The 16,813-nt window shown below is 35.1% G+C and overlaps 1 protein-coding gene across 3 annotated transcripts in view; it reads right to left on the bottom strand.

Moving 5' to 3' along the window:
* FAR1 (fatty acyl-CoA reductase 1) overlaps nt 1-16,813 on the bottom strand; it is a 92,956-nt gene that overhangs the window by 13,391 nt on the left and 62,752 nt on the right. For 2 of the 3 annotated variants that reach the window (XM_023737384.1, XM_023737387.1), the window contains exons 5-10: nt 9,983-10,162; nt 7,078-7,255; nt 5,979-6,023; nt 5,702-5,829; nt 4,699-4,766; nt 3,159-3,330 (exon numbers count right to left, since the gene is read on the bottom strand). In XM_023737384.1, the coding sequence (XP_023593152.1) occupies nt 3,159-3,330; nt 4,699-4,766; nt 5,702-5,829; nt 5,979-6,023; nt 7,078-7,255; nt 9,983-10,162 (771 nt within the window). The remainder of the gene's footprint in view (nt 1-3,158; nt 3,331-4,698; nt 4,767-5,701; nt 5,830-5,978; nt 6,024-7,077; nt 7,256-9,982; nt 10,163-16,813) is intronic. The other variant, XM_023737388.1, reaches the window with a different exon arrangement.

Genomic DNA, 16,813 nt, shown 5'->3' with positions numbered 1-16,813 from the left:
GCGTATCTTAAAGAGATCCATAGGTATGGCTTTGGTCTAAAGGAGGAGAATGTTTTAAAATGGATATACAGGAAACCCACACAATTTTAAAAAGAATTATCAGTTTGCACTTAAAGGATCAGAGACAGCACAAAATGAAAAGAGGCCTCTGGACCAGGATACAGTAAACCAGGGCATGCAAGCCTAATACAGTCTGATTCCTGTTTTTGTAAATAAAGTTATACTGTAAGACAGTCATACCCATTTATTTACAGACTGTCTACGGCTTTCACAGTATAACACTATTAACAGCAAAGTAAGACCATATGGTCCACAAAGCCTAAAATATTTGCTACTATAGAAAAAGTTTGCCGACCCCTGCCTTGTACTCCCAGTCTTTTATGGGCAGGCAACAGGCTAAGGTTACTCAATTGTAAACACAGACCATTTCTTATGGAAAAGGAAGGATTACTCAGAGGGCAGGGCCAAGAGCCCAGAGAGCAGAGCCAAGAGCCTCTGAGAACTTCCAAAGCATAGGACTGAGTCCTAATTAAGAAAGTGTCAGTATGAATCTGGATGGATTTTCAGAACTGTTATGGACCAGTGACTGCTATGTACCTATTATCCTATGCTTGTCTCCCCACTATATGTTGGGTGTATGGGCAGTAGATAACTTGTCTGTTTTAATTCACAGGTTTTCAAATCAATACTTGAGGAAATACACTTGACTAGCTATACCAACAAAATACTTCTAAAGAGTCTCATCCGCAACTGGATCAAATTAAAATTACAAAATCCTGGGCTTCAAGCTGTTGCTACAGAGGTCTTTGGGGGAAAGGAGTAAGTGTATTTTCCATAGGGAGGAATATGAAGTGATCAGACTAGAGGGCTGACTGTAGCAAACTGCACTTTCCAAAAATGGCTAGAACAACATCTTCCTTCTCACTCATTTACAACATGACCTTGACCATTCTCCCACTGAGAGATGGGGGGACTACGTACGTCTCCTTCTAGAATGCGGCAGGGCTTGTCACTTGCTTGTAACTAAAACAATGAGGTGGAAGTGATGCTGCATAACTTCCGTAGCTGGTCAGAAAAGGCAATGTAGCTTCCACTTTGCTTGCTGAAATACATTCCCCCGACATCTTCAGCCACCATGTAAGCATCCAATTCTCCTAAGGCTGCTACTAGTTTGGGCAAAGAGACTATATAGAGAGATCCTGAGACTACATGAAGTGACAATGACACTTGGCCAACCCTCCTTCCCAGCTGCTTCACCTCCCTACTTTCTCCACTCTTTCAGCTCTGGCCTCCATCTGACCACAACCACAATAAATGATCCCAAGATAGAATTGCTTAACTAAACCCTTCCGAAATTCCTGATCCTGAGAAAAATAATAAATTGACAGAAATAATGACTGTAGCTGTTTTAAGCCACTAAATTTGAGATAATTTGTTATGCAGCAACATCTACTCTGAATAATTTGTGAACTCTGGCTATTCACTCATTTTTTTAAGTTTACTAAGCCCCCTTCTCTGTGTAAGGCACTGTGATAAATTCAAGCTGTTTTACTTTCTTGACCCAGTTTTTTACTTTTCTGCCCTAACTTGCAGTAACTTTATTAATATCAAGAAAGCATGCATTGTCATCATTCATAAATTTACATCTGCTTTCTAGTCATGAAAAAATACTGTCAATGACAAATACTGCATTTTGCAGATCATTCCAGAAAAACTTAACAATTTTGATATATTTTGGCCCTTTTTACCAGTAATTATTTCTTTACCTATTCTAAAGTTGTTCAATCCAACACATCTCACATATTTCAGTATTTAACATATAGAGCTAGAAACATCATGGACAACTGAATCCACAGAAAATCCCTACAAGTAACTGAGATGCTGGTACACTGTAACTGGCAGATACCTCACTTTTATTTTTTGAGCAGTTGATGGAAGTTCTGGAATCAGCATCTTCTTTATACATAAATACTCAAATCCTGAACTCTCCAATCAAAGGCTCCACTGTAATGCCAATGTAGTTAAAAATAAATAAATATTTTTATAGTATTTCACGGTGATCATGTGGTAAAGACAGTAAGACAGGATTATTTAAGTTTGTAGGGTTTCATAAAAATAAAAAAAGAAAGAAGAAAGGCTAAAACAACTATAAGAATATAGAAAGTTTTCCATTTACTTTTTTTTTTTAAACTATGCAATTTCCAACCTGGAAAATTAGTCAAAAACTGTAATTACCGTATTATAAGCTGAATGGGCAGCTGATATATTTTGGTAATTAATTTTCTAGAAGCACCTGTTTTTTAATATAAAACTGCACCATCCACTTAGAGCAAAAACATTTTACCCTTAATCCCTTATAAAAACTCACCCCTAGGTTTTTAAGGGGGAGAGGAGAAGGGCTCAATTTCAGCTTATAATAACAATGACAACCTTGATGTAGGACATTTCCATATTATGGGATTTTAGAGTACAATAGCCTAATAAAGTGAGATACACAGTTAGTCTCTCCAAATATCTCGAATTCTTAAGAAATGTCCTGACATCCTGATTGTGATTGTGATTTATTAGGTTAGTAATTCTAAAGGTAAAGCTCATGCTAGAGACTTTTCGTCTCTCCAGCAAGCTTCCACTACCTTACCAATACATAGTGTATTTACTGCTATTCTTCTTACCACGGTTCCTGACCTGTCAACCTGAGTGCAAGATCGAGCAATAATGCAGGTACTGTATGTCTGACACCCTTCCAATAATGAAGCAATAGGTTGTTGGAATAAAACTTAACATTGGGGCGCCTGAATACTTGGTTTAAAGGATTCATCTTGAAGGAATGATTTAGATAATATCCTGTAGGAAAAATAAGCGTCAAAGCATTTTGAATGTTATTTGTTATTCAGGGAAAAACAAATGAAAATTAGACCTAGAACTGAACACATGACAATAATTTATCATCCAAACTTTAGAACAAATTAGAGTGACTTACAGGACTACCTTTTTTTTTTCTTTTCTGACAAAGTCTTAAATTCAAGAGTCTTCTCATTCACAAAAGGCCATTAAGCCTTATCATAAGCATAAACAAATAAAAAGTTAATGCATTTTAGTGTAAGCATGAGTTGTTTAACAGTCTGAGGAACAGAAAAGACAGAGCTAGTCATCATTACCTTGGGCTTCTTCCAGTCATCCTGAGGTAGATATCATACAGGAATGCTGGGGCCTTATGGCTTACAGCAATCCAGTAATGATATAAAAGGTGATTGGAGGTTAGATTTACATTGGGCCGTCTGAAGGCCTGTTCGAGAGGATTCCTCTTGAAAGTAGAAATTACATGGTATTCTGAGGAAGAAAAGTTGTGTAACAGCTTTGATAATAACCATGTAATGAAGTTTTGAAAAAAAAATCATGGTTTACAGTACAAAATATTTTACCAAAGATGTCAGAGTTCTCTCATTTACAAAAACAAACTTTTCTACTCTCTATAGTAGCTAAGAGAATATGGATATTAGACTGCTGAACTCAAGTGGTTTTAGAACTCCCACTATTTATGAATTTTAATTAGAATTGTCCTGAGCAGTTGATAGAAGGTTTGCTAAAATTCACTCTTAAAATCCTTTTAATGTTTTACCTATGCCAGTTTACAATGTCACTTTCTATATTTCACCTCTCACGATAGCTTCTTTCTTTCTGTTCCTCTTTCCAGATTCTTATTACTGTACTTACTTAAAAAAGAAAAGGAAAATCATCATCCTTTGCTTATGAATAAGGTACTCAAATTAACATATACCAACAAGCTTAAAACAACCCAAAATTAACTTCTGCTGTAGTTTATTTAGGTTACACAATGTTAACACTTAATTAAACCTAGTATCATCCATGTCAATACTATAATAGATACATATATTAAGATATTCACTAAAAAATATGCTCAACTTGATTTTTTTTTACAATACATTAAAGGTTACAAAAACACCTCGCTTAAAGTGCTTCAAATATTTTTTAAAAGAACACTATTTTAAACAATTACCATAAAATTAGAATCCCTAGATTTTAATTTCTGCTTATGTGCTCTAAAGGTCAATCTTTGAATTGAAATAAAAACACCATAGAAAAACCCTACGACAGAATGACATAACAACTTATAAATAATTCCATTTCAATGGGCTTTAAGTTATCCTATTCCTATTTTGGAACTAGTAGCATATCATATTGCGAATTTGTGAACTTAAATAAGATTAATAAAATAGAAAATATTCTTGCATACTATATCCTACTTCCTAACTCCTTCATTTATTACAACTCTTGGGTCTCCTTACTATCTTCTGTGATATACTAACTCTTGTAGTTGGAAATGATATTGCCTATCAGACAACATCAGGACTGAGGGTGTCCATGTGGAAAGAAAAAAACATTGCTTCTGTGCCATAGGTATCTACAAGTGTGCTACAGATGGCAGCAGAAAAAAAGCAAGGTCAAAAAAAGGATAGGGTGGAATATACAGAAGGATATTTTAAATTTGTGAAACACTACTAAGAACCATAAGGCAGTACTGGTAGATATTACTTCTAAGATGGCAATTAAAATAAGAACAAATTGGTAACTCAGTAGCCTTAATGTCTCACGGGTTATTCTAACATATAAACTCAGTGAACACTTTAAGTTCTTTAAGATTTATTCTAATATTCAAAAACACAGGTAAAATCATACCAACTTCACCCCAGTGGAAAGGATTAGTGCTGCCTGTTGTGCAATTATACACCATGATGTTCCTTGGTCTGCAAAGACAAAGATCAAAGCAATGAAACATACAGAGGCCAAACTTATCTACTCTAAATCTTATACAATACTCAAGTGGGAAGAAATGAGGATAATAGGTACCTTTTCTATACTTATTATTTTAAAAATTACCCTTAAAGAATTAATTTTTATGTTTGAATGACTATCTACAACCCCTTTCTCCCTCCCCTACCAAAAACATTATTTATAAAAAATCAGACTCCCCCGCCACCACCACCAAATTTTTCTTCCTTGTATTAGCAGGAGTGCCTGGTTTTAAATGTAAGGAAAACAATAACACAACAAATGATCTCAGATCTTCCTATATGCTTTCCACTTTCAGAGGCTCTAGTTAAAAAAAAAATATATGGACTGAGTTCCCTTTTGCCAGAAACAATATAACCAGATAATCTTATCTCTCCTTTTGTAGGATAAAATATTGACTTTAAACGTAAGGGCAGTTTACTAGAGAAAAAAAAAGTTGTTGGAAGTTTAAAGTTTAAAGTTTAAGTGTTACCTGTAACACCACTACTCCCTTGTAAAAGAAGGACGGCCATGGTAGATTACAACTACTCTAGTAGGCATGTTTGAGATATGTAAACCATTCTCTGTGAATTTCAGTCCTTTATATATGCCAAGTTTACATCAAGTTTTAGTATGGATAAAAAACAATCTTTGGGAAGGGCAGTTTTTTTTTTTAATCTCTAATGAATGTGTCCATCCTGTAGTGTATGAGAACCAATGTTAATTCTTAACTACTACTACTGATGAGACCACTTGCTATTACCTGTAATGTACCAACTCTTGCAGCTGGCAGTGATACTGCCAATATATACTGGTATGGCAATATCAGGACTGAGGGATTAATTAACATTAGTCAGTAGCTCTGTTTTCCCTTCTCAGTTATTATATATTTAACAAGCGACATCGTCACCTCATATACCTATTAACTCCGGAATACCAGGCTGCCGCAAGACTCGTGTTGACAACTACATCTACAGGAACAAGATCTGCAAGGGCATTGTTGGAGGCACGCATTGTTCGAAGAATTCCTTTCCCTGCCTTTGTTGAAATTAAAAACAACACCTTAAGATATTTAAGCCAGAGTGTGTGTATATACATATATATATATATATACATATACGTATATAAAGATACACAGAAAACAGAAAAATACATAGAACATTAAATAAATAATAAGGTTTACTTACTGCAATAAAGAGACCACTTGGTCCATTAAAGTTATCGATCCATCCCTAATTTCAAAAATTTTAGAAAAGGTGAGGAGCTTAGAAATATTATGAAACTAGAAATTTATTATTTAACAATTACAACCCCAAATACACACTTGGTAGTTCTTTTTTCTGAAAACTAAAAATAACTAGACTCAGGCCAAATTATTTCTCCCAGTCCCAAATAGGGGCAGTCTTCCTCTGGGATCTCAAATCACTAAGTTAAAACAGTTTCAAGGGGTTACCTACTCTTCCATTAACTCTTCGCAAAGAGAATTTAAATAAAAGTTTACATCTGTCAAATACTTTTGCTAAATTAAGCCGGTTCAAGTTTGATTTTTTGCTATTTACTGATGCAGCATCCTGAGATTAAGAGGAAATGGTATATCGTTCTCAAAATTACTGCATAAGACAGAGGAAAATAGAGTAATTGTCAAAGCAACTAAACAGGTGCTATCACTCACTACCATTATAGAGACCTGAGTTTTTCCTAAATCAATTTACCTGTTTGTTTACATCTCTGGTTTCTCTTATTCCAGGGATTCACAAGTCACATATGTCCTATTGTTTATAGCAAGATATCATAGCAATCTCTTGTCCCTTTCTTAGCTTGTCACCTATACAGGGAGAGCCTACCTCTTGGAGGGGCTGCCTCTTTTGGTGCTTTAGCAAATGAAATAAATAAGACCCTGAATATTCTCATCTCTATTCCCTTCACATTTGCAAGGGAAACTAATCAGTAAATAATTTTAAAGGCCAACAAATGTTGATATGTCAGGTCAATCTCTTGTCAATCACAAAACTCATAAGGCATGGTCTCCTCTGACTCAAGACAATTTCATAGCTTTAATTTTTAATTATATTTTTTTAAATGTTGATCTGCATTCCTATACATCCACCATCACATCAGAAACAAAAGCACCAATATCTCTTCCAATGAATGGAAAACAGTTTTGCCACAGTACACCATATTCAGTAAATAAGATTTCTCTTAAACAACTGCCAACTCTTTTTATACAGAGTTATGACTTCAACTTTGAAAATCCAATTATTCACAAATCATTTCCAAACAACTTACCGGAAAAGGTTCTTTCCAGCTGGCGCCAACAATCGATGGCCTTACAATCGCCACATTTAGCTTTGCTCCTTCTTGTTGTACAACATATTCTGCCAATGCTTTCGTGTATATGTATGTATTGGGTCTGTCTCCTATCAATTTTGGGGTGATATCATTTACTAGGCCATCATCCATCCACCTGGTAAAAAAAGAAATTGCATGCAAAAATATTTCCAAATGTTTTACTATAAAATTAAAAACCACTTAATTGCACTTTGCACATTCAAATATATCTGTTGCTTTGACTCAAATGATTTGATAACAACTTTTACTAAAAATATACAAATTAGTCTTATTTTCATTAAGTATCATCTACAGGCCTACAATTCCTTATCTGTAATTTCTATATTCAAAAAGCTCTGAAAATTGAGAGTTCTTTCAAAATTACATGGTTGGTAGCAAAACCTGATCTGAACTGATTTATGGTCTTTTTTTTAATACCACTTAGTGTAAATACTCATGCATTTCAGACATGTTTGATTAGGGATGCTACCTCAGATCTAGCTGAGATTATTTCATATTATATAGTACACATATTACATTTCCTTTCTAAGGTCCAAATAAATTCCAAAATAGATGACACTGAGGATTTCAGATTAGGAATTATAGACCTGTATACAATCACCTAACAGAGTAACATGTTATTTACATTTGCAGTTAACATACATTTATAATTTATATACAAGGTTGAGTATCATCTAAATATTTAAAGTAAAGCACTGAAAATTATATGCCCTCACCAGCGAGACTGGCAAATACTACAGTAAACAATAAAAATAAATTGAACCATGCTAAAAAAAATTTAATTAGCAATCTACTATAAAGTCACAAAATTCTCTGTCTCTATGGAAAAGGTCTACTCTGCTCCTTTGCAAAAGGAGTGATATCTATGTTACTTCCCAATCTAAATTTTCTGATTCCAGTATGTTATGTACTTGTTTTCAGATACTTTACCTTTCCTTATTGTGTATAACGCTAAGCACACAAGTAGACCCAGTATACTGTGATACTCTAATGATATCCATACCAACTGAAGAAGAAGCATAAAATTGGAGATTATCAAGATAAATTATCATTTTCCAACATGTACATGAAAGTACTTTTTGTGTGCAGAAGGAAAAAAACACTAAATTGAAGGGAGGTTGCTATGAGTGGGAATCAACTTGACGGCAACGGGTTTGGTTTTTTTGGTTTTCTACCCAACTTAGGAAAAATCCCATAGTAGAGTCTTGAAAACAGGAAGGGATGGTTGGTACATAATAAATGAATGAATGAATGAATGAATGAATGAATGCCTAAACTGAGGACAGACTTTAGCCAGTAAGCCTTATCACTGGAGTGAGTTTACAGAGCCAAACTAAGAGTCACCCTAAAATTATCCATTAACTAGATTTATGTGTAAGCAAAGAAAGGAGATACAGAATTAGGTTACAGGCTCTTTTCTTAGCTCATTAGATGTCTGGATATACCAAATGCTAATAAGAAAAAGAAGTAAAATGCTTGGTTAATTTTCAACTCAGATTTTCCCAGTGACATGAGATGCTTCAGTCTACTGACTTATGAGGAAAATGACAGGTAAAACTAAAATCAGATTACCCATTTATTTTGAAGTCCAGTGGAAAGACTATCAAAGAATGATTTGATTTGCTCTCTTATGAGAAACAACTTATATGTCAGGAATAAAGAAAAAGATACCTACAGAGTGAGTAGGTGAGATATTTGGGAGTGCTAAGAAATGGAGTCAGGAAACAGAAACCTGAGAACTACCTAAGAATGCCTCTGTAATCTCCCATACTTATTTTCTTATACTATGTCTGCTTCCTCATAGTGATCAGCAGGGAAGTCTTAAAGAAAAGGATTTGTGGGCTTATTTTGGGAAAAGTTAGGAGAAGGAGCTATTAACACTGTGTAGCATCCTTGGGAAGAAGAGAATTCAACTGGGAAAGCCAGGAGTGATAACCAAGAAGTCAAGAATGGATAGAATCTCTAGGAAGAAAAGTGAATAAGCAGAGACAGAAAAATAAAGGAGGAAAAAGCCTACAGGGATATTATATGAAGATTAACAAATATGTAATGATATGATGGGTACTGAAATGTTTCTGTAATTGCAGTCTATAGAACAAAAAGGTTCGGTTTTTTTTCCTCTGATCTTTTTGGTTTGTTTTACTTGAGGAGAAAGCACAGTCTGAAGCAAAGGAGCACTCGGGTATAAGCATATTCACTTACTCCTCATGCATCAAATACTTTTAACAAATATAATTATATTTTTAATCTCGTAATTGCTGATAGAATTGTAGTCCTCAGAAAGATCATAAAAAATAACAACAGGGGTATGAACGAAAGCACAATGATGCCTCTGACTCCCTACTACGGTAAGTCCCTCACTAGATATACTCCACTGGGCAAAAAACAATCAGAGATAATCCTTTAATAAACTAGAACCTTGCTATTAAACAGGCAGTCATTGGTCTCCATGGGTGTCAGATACTTCTTAGTTGCCAAGATTGATTCCCTGAAAACTAGAGCCCCTAATATGGATGAGTTGTGCAGAGGTGCTCCCCCAGGTTCCCAACCATCATACTTGGTCAAAAGTGAAATCCCTACACTGACATCAACAACAGTCATTTAGTTATTGATCTCTACCATAAAAAGAAAATAGCAGATAATCAACAATTTGCTGAATAAAGAAACAGATAATGCATGTATATAAGCATATGTGCATGTACATGTGCATGCATGTGTACATAAATGAAGAGAGAGAGGAAGAAAGAAACTGAGACAGACCAGGAGACACATATAAATAGATAAACCTGGATCCGAAGTTTTGAGATCAAAGCAAACGTATGTACATTTCAAAGAAACATACTCTAAAGAATCAATCAGCTTCTTGGGATCGACAGGGGGTGGATAGACTACTTCATCAATATGTTTTCTATTGCAGTATGCATATGCTGTTGATACATGCATAAACACTTCCAGATTCTTCATTTGTTGTGCAAGGAGAATAAGCTGTCGTGTAGCAATCACATTTAACTGAACAGCATCTCTGTAAAAGAAAAAGTGACATTGAAAAGTTGGGAGGCTATGTCATTTATTTTACCTGCTTAAAAAAAATCTTATTTCCATTAGAGAGGTAGAGACAGAGACAGATTTTTGTTTCTTTACAACTGAGCCCTTAGCTCTGATTTTACGTATTTTATTTCAATATGAAGTACAGCCACTCTATCAGCTATGTTTAAAAAGAAATATTCTGATTATCAAATAAACTTAATTGTTAGATTTGAAAAATAAAAGTACAAATTAAAAAAATTAAAATTACCCAGAGATAAAATGGATACTTTAGCTTTCTTTAGCTTTTATACACACATCTTGAAGTCATGCTAGATTTTTTTTTTGCATCTTAATGTTTAAAGGCATAACTATAACCTTTCATGATATGGATGTGACACAAGTAGAAGAAATTAAAATGCTAAGGCAAAATCAGCAATAAGGGTGAAACAATAATGAAAAAAAGAAATCCAGAAACAGTAAATTATATTAGCATATAATCAAATAAGAATGTTTGTAGCAAATCAATCCATCAAATACCTCTTTAAGACTATCTTACAAAATTCAAAGTGATATTATAATAAAACTAGTACATGGCATATGTTTTATTGTGTATATTTTCACTACAATAATAATAAAAAAAACTAGTACATTTGTTATAAGAGGCATATGCAAGGTTCCAAACTAATCTATATATTCCCTTCTTAGAATTTATTCAAACTAAATAATTCTACAAAAGCAAATAATATGTATGCATAAATAAATAAAATGAATGAAATGTCATTGAATAATAGCAAAAGCCTATACAGCCCAAAAATTCACTACACATATTTAATAAAACAGGTATTTTATCACAATGAAAGAATACATCCATTAAAATAACTATATGAAGACTATAAAGACATGGAAAATCTATACAAATAATATAAAATAATACACATAAGATGTAAAGCAGGCTTAAGAACAAGGCTCTCAAGTCAGACAGACCTGAGTTCAAATCCTGTCTTGGCCTACCTATTAGCTAGAACTAGATGACCTTGGTAAAGTTACTTAAGCACTCAGGCCTGCTTCCTAACCTGTAAATAGAAGCAATATGGAATCTATCTACTATAATTTGTATAAAATTAAATAAAATAAATCATTTGCAATCATTTAGCATGATTCCAAGTCACAAACCAGGCAGTAAACAAGTCTTAGTCAAGATAAGGAGATGGTCAATTGCTTTTGCTCTCTATTAAACTTTCTTTATAATCTGCTTCTTTTTTAAAAGGCTGTAATACTCAATACCAGTAATACTATGATAAAACTGGTGAAGTAGTACACTGCTAGTGACACTTATAAGCTGGCACAACTGATCTGAAAGACATGAGGACAGCATACCAAGAATTATAGAAATGAAAGTTGTTAATCTAGTTAACCTACTGAAATTGAGAGAAAAAACTTGTTCCAACCCTAAGTTTTCAAACAGAAGGAAATGAAAATTTCCTGAATTTGCTAACCTAAATATTACATAAGTGTGGTACAGCCAACATGATGGAGTGTCATCAAATCACTAAAATTATAACCATGGGAAAAAATTAGAAATATGAAAATTCTTCTATGTTCACAATTGTATAAAATAATATATGCTCAAAGTTGGACCAAAACATCTTTTAATGAAAATAGTTAATACTTTTCAAGTTTCTTATTATTTTTAGTATTTAAGAATTAAGAAATACAACTATTCTTTAAAAAGGGAGTCCCTGGATGGCACAAATGGTTAAGTGCTACTACTAATCAAAAAGTTGGAGGCACCTCAGAAGAAAGGCCTGATGATCTGTTTCCAAAAGATCACAGCTCTGAAAACCCTATGGAGTGCAGTTTTACTCTAAACACATGAGGTCGCCAGGAGTCAAAATCGACTCAATAGCAACTGGTTTTAGTCTTTAAAAAGGCCAGGATATTTCACAGATATCCTGTCCACTCAATTGTAAAGTGGTGCTTTGATGTCGATCACATTTGAAAAACAATGGCAGTAAGGAAGGTACTGTTTTGGGAGAGGTATATCAAGAATATTCTGTTACAGGTTCCTGAGGACTGGACATTGAGTTCTGGGTCACCAGGAACAAGGAATAACTCATAAGAAAAAAACTCTGTCCCTTGGTTTTTTGTTTAACAGTATCTGAGAAACTATAAAAACATACAAGAACAAAATTTTTTTAATTAAATAATTAAGTTGGGGTATTACAGTCATGGATGTTATCTTTTCCTCCTTGTTTCAATTGGGCGGGGGTGGAGGGGGGAGGATCTGTTCACATGAAAATCCAGCAAGACATTTCACAGAGAGGATACTGTCCACTAAACTGTAAGAGAATGTGCTATTTTCTTTTGCACTTACAAAACAATGGGGGTAGAAAGGGCAATGTTTTAGCAGAATCACACAAAGGATATTCTGTTAAGGTTCCTGAGGATGGTGACAGAGATTCTGGTTCACTGAAAATAAGGAATAATTTGACAGGAAACACTCCAGTGTTTTGCTCCCCCGCTACCCGCTGTTTGTACCTGAGAGCTTAAACCTGAAGCTGTTTGTGCCCACATAGCTAAATATGTCAGGCTGGTCAACCTCATACTGTTTACCTCAACCCAATTTCTACTCCAGTGAACTTAACGCTGAGACCCAGACAGGACAGCTCAGAAAGCATTTAGTACTAAACAAAAATAGCATTTTCATTATGTGTTGGTTATATGGAGTCATAAATGCATCTTATGGGAGGGGCTTTGCCATGAAGTTGATTCCAACTCATGGCAACCCCATGTGTTACAGAGTAGAACTGAGCTCCACAGAATTTTCTTGGTTATAATCTTTAATGAAACAGATCACCAGGCCTTTCTTCCATGGTGCTGCTGGGTGGGTTCAAACCTCTAAACTTTTGGTCGGTAGCCAAGTGCAAACCACTTGGGCCACACAGGGACCTTGGCCTGGGAGGAGGGGGGTCAAAATGAACAAGCTTTGTTATTATAGTTTATCTTTTAAAAATGAGGATTCCTGGGTACTATTACCCCAAAACTAGAGGGTCAGAATTTGGCAAGTGCAGCTCAGGAATCTGTGTTTTAAACACATTTTCCAGTAATTCTTAAGATTCATAATACATTTGAAGGTTTGAGAATCGATGCCCTTGGACTCAACAGTTTCTTGATCTTTTCTAAGCATCAATCATTACTTCCATTCCTTTCTCAAAACATATTCACAGTTATACCGAGCCTTATTATCCATAATTGCTCCATCTCCGAAATCCCGTATTATGAATTTCCACCAGACTACAACATCTGTCTTTTCATTTCTCCGCTTAAACTTGTTCTTTGTCCTCATCATGGTCTCCAGTTTGACACTTCTTTCTTTACTCTCAACTCTATGGGTCCTGACCTGCCTTCACTTTCCTTACTACCTAAGGCAGACCAGAGCCCATAATCAACTATTTAAATAACTCCTTTTATTATCTTCAGTATTACTTCTCTCTTTACCTTTTGTCAGCATTTTTTTTTATAATTCCTAATCTAGATATCCAATTTTTCCTATCTCAAGATTTAGGTATCACCATATCTGAAAATGGATGAGCTCTCTCTCCTCTTAATTCTCAAAGCACTTAATGTGTGCCCTTTAAAAAAACAAAAAAAACCTGTTGCCGTCGAGTCAATTCTATCCTGTATTATGGTTATTTAAGCCTACTCTATCTTCTCTATTTGACTATAAGGACTTTGGGAATAGGATCCGTGTGCAATTTATCTTGGTTTCTCCCAAACTGTTGGGCATAATGTTGGAGTAAAATCTGAATTTTTTTTTCCTGGCAATAAAGGCTTTGTGCCATTTTTTATTTGTGGGTTAACTTAAAAAATGGTTATAAAGAGTAATTGTTTTATAAATACTTTATGCCAACCTACAGTATTTTAAAACATCTGATCCAAAATCTAATGTTGTCCTATCACCACTTAGAAGTCAACATCCATTAAAACGGCTTCGCAGAAAACAGTAATTTCAATGTAACGACTAGGTCAATGAACATATATGCCCTGACAAGGAAGAAGAGAAGAACAGCGTAGTATTTACTGCTTCCACAACTTATCTCTAATAAAGGAAGAAATGATAATAATGAAAAGATTTCTCTTTCATTAATGATTATGTTGCTTACTCCAAGGGGAACAGAAAGAGGGAGAAGATTCCCTGAACGTACTTTGGTCCTCCTCACAAGCGTTGCTTTGATGACTCTCACCCTAATTAATGTTGCCTGTTAACAAACCAAAATCATCTAATTTCCCCTTTAAGCCAATGAGAATTATACCACAATTAATCAGTATCTACGTACATTTTTTCTTGAAACCATGCTAAGCTTTTGAAAGCTGTGCTAACTCTTTTTTTTTTTTGTTACGAAAGAAACAATTAAAAAGCCAGAACTAAAACCAAAACCCAAACCAAACCCATTGCCATCAAGTCAATTCTGACTCATAACGACCCTACAGAATAGAGTAGAACTGTCCCATAGTGTTTTCAAGCTCTTGGCTGGTGGGTTCGAACTGCTGACCCTTCCAATTAGCATTCGAGTGCGTAACAAACTATCCATTAGACTGACTATTTCATACTAACAATAGTCAATAATGAATTTCAGGAAAGATAAATAAAGTCCTAAAAATTAGAGATCATTCATAATCTTAGAAAATGAATTGTTAGAACTACATGCAAAATTACATACACACAAAGAAAAAACCTTTTTAATGTAAAAAACAAAGTTCTGTTAGTTAATGAGGGTATCAGTTCCTTTAAGACTTCTTTTAAGTGTTGCTTTTAAAAATAATTTTTTAAAAATTATTTGCTTACATCTTTATTTGAAGAGTAATACATTTTCACTGTGGAAAAAATAATATACAGGGAAAACTAAAAACCTACCTGTAACTGCACTGTGTAAAGATAACAACTGGCAAATACAGAAACATGTATATACACATATATATGTACACATGTATTTTATAAAAATGAGATTGTGGTATCTTTGGTGAAGGGTGAGACAGTACACAATACTGGGGAAACCAGCACAATTTCTACAAGGAAAGGTCATGGAAGCTCCATAGACACATCCAAACTCCCTGAGGGACTGAATTGCTGGGCAGAGGGCTGTGGGTACCATGGTGTCGGGGAACATCGAGCTCAACTGGCATAACACAGTTTACAAAGACAATGTTCTACATTCTATCTTGGTGAGTAGCGTCTGGGGTCTTAAAAGCCTGTGAGCAGCCATCTAAGATACTCCACTGGTCTCATCTGTTCGGGAGCAAGGGAGAATGAAGAGAACAGGATACAAGGAAAAGATGAGTCCAAAGGACTAATGGACCACAGCTACCAAGGCCTCCACCAGACTGAGTCCAGTACAGCTAGACGGTGCCCGGCTACCACTCTGACCGGGATCACAACAGAGGGCTCTGGACAGAGCTGGAGAAGGATGTAGAACAAAATTTTAACACACACACAAAAAGACCAGATTTACTGGCCTAAAGGAGACTGAAGAAACCCTGAGAGTATGGTCCCCAGACACCCTTTTAGCTCAACGGTGAAGTCACCTCCGAGGTTCACCGTTTAGCCAGGGCTTGGACAGCCCCATAAAACAAAACGGGACTAATGAGGCACAGCAGTCCAGGGACAAGGGCTAGAAGGCTGAAGGGGGCAGGAAAGCTGGTGATAGTGAACCCAAGGTTGAGTAAGGACAGTGTTGATGTGTTGTGAGGTTGTTAACCACTGTCATAGGGCAACATGTGTACTGTTTAATGAGAAACTATTTTGTTCTGTAAACCTTCATCTAACGTGAGAATAGCAGCACAATTGGAAGAGCGTAGTCGATGTCACTGAACTGTGCATGTAGAAATTTTTGAAATGGTGTATCTTTGGCTATATATATTTTCACCAAAAAAAAAAAGCTCGAGAAGGGAGAGGACTGACATGTCGTGGGGTTGTTAACCAATGTCATAAAACAATATGTGTACTACTATTTAATGAGAAACTATTTGTTCTGTAAACCTTCACCTGAAGTACAATTAAAAAACAAACAAAAAATGAGATTGTATTACAGTTCTAAAAACATTCTTCTGTCACTTTTGAATCATGAACACATAATGGTACACAGTATTCTAACTATTTCACCTGTTGGCTGCATGGAAAGAGCCAAAAAATAAATAAGTAAAGCAACTGCTACACAGATTTTCTATGGTGGAGAGGCAAACTGGAAAATCACTGAAAGACTTTAAAGAAAGGGGGAAAAAAATCTGTTGAGAAGTATTATCTCAGTTTTTATATATTAAAAAAAACTGAGGCTCAGAGAGGTTCATAACTTGCTCAAATTTACTGGCTAATAAATGATAAAGATCCGATTAGAACTAAGGTATATAATTCCAAAGCTCACATCCTTTTCCATTACACAGTGTTGCCTCAGCTTCCTCAAGTGTAAAATGAGTTCGTCTATAATATTACAGCAGGTAAAGTTAGCATATATAAAATAAGGAATGAGAAAATTACCTTGAAACCTATAAAGTACTACTGCAAAAATGTAAGGGACTATTACAGTGCCCTCACCTGACTACTGTCAAAATTCACTGTACTGTTTTGGCATTGAACCGTCACCTTATACAA

The sequence above is a fragment of the Trichechus manatus genome, unplaced genomic scaffold, assembly GCF_000243295.1.
Source record: "Trichechus manatus latirostris isolate Lorelei unplaced genomic scaffold, TriManLat1.0 scaffold00006, whole genome shotgun sequence".
Taxonomy (NCBI): Eukaryota; Metazoa; Chordata; class Mammalia; order Sirenia; family Trichechidae; genus Trichechus; species Trichechus manatus.
Note: the sequence above shows the minus strand (reverse complement) of the source record. Positions and strands in the feature narration are given on the sequence as shown.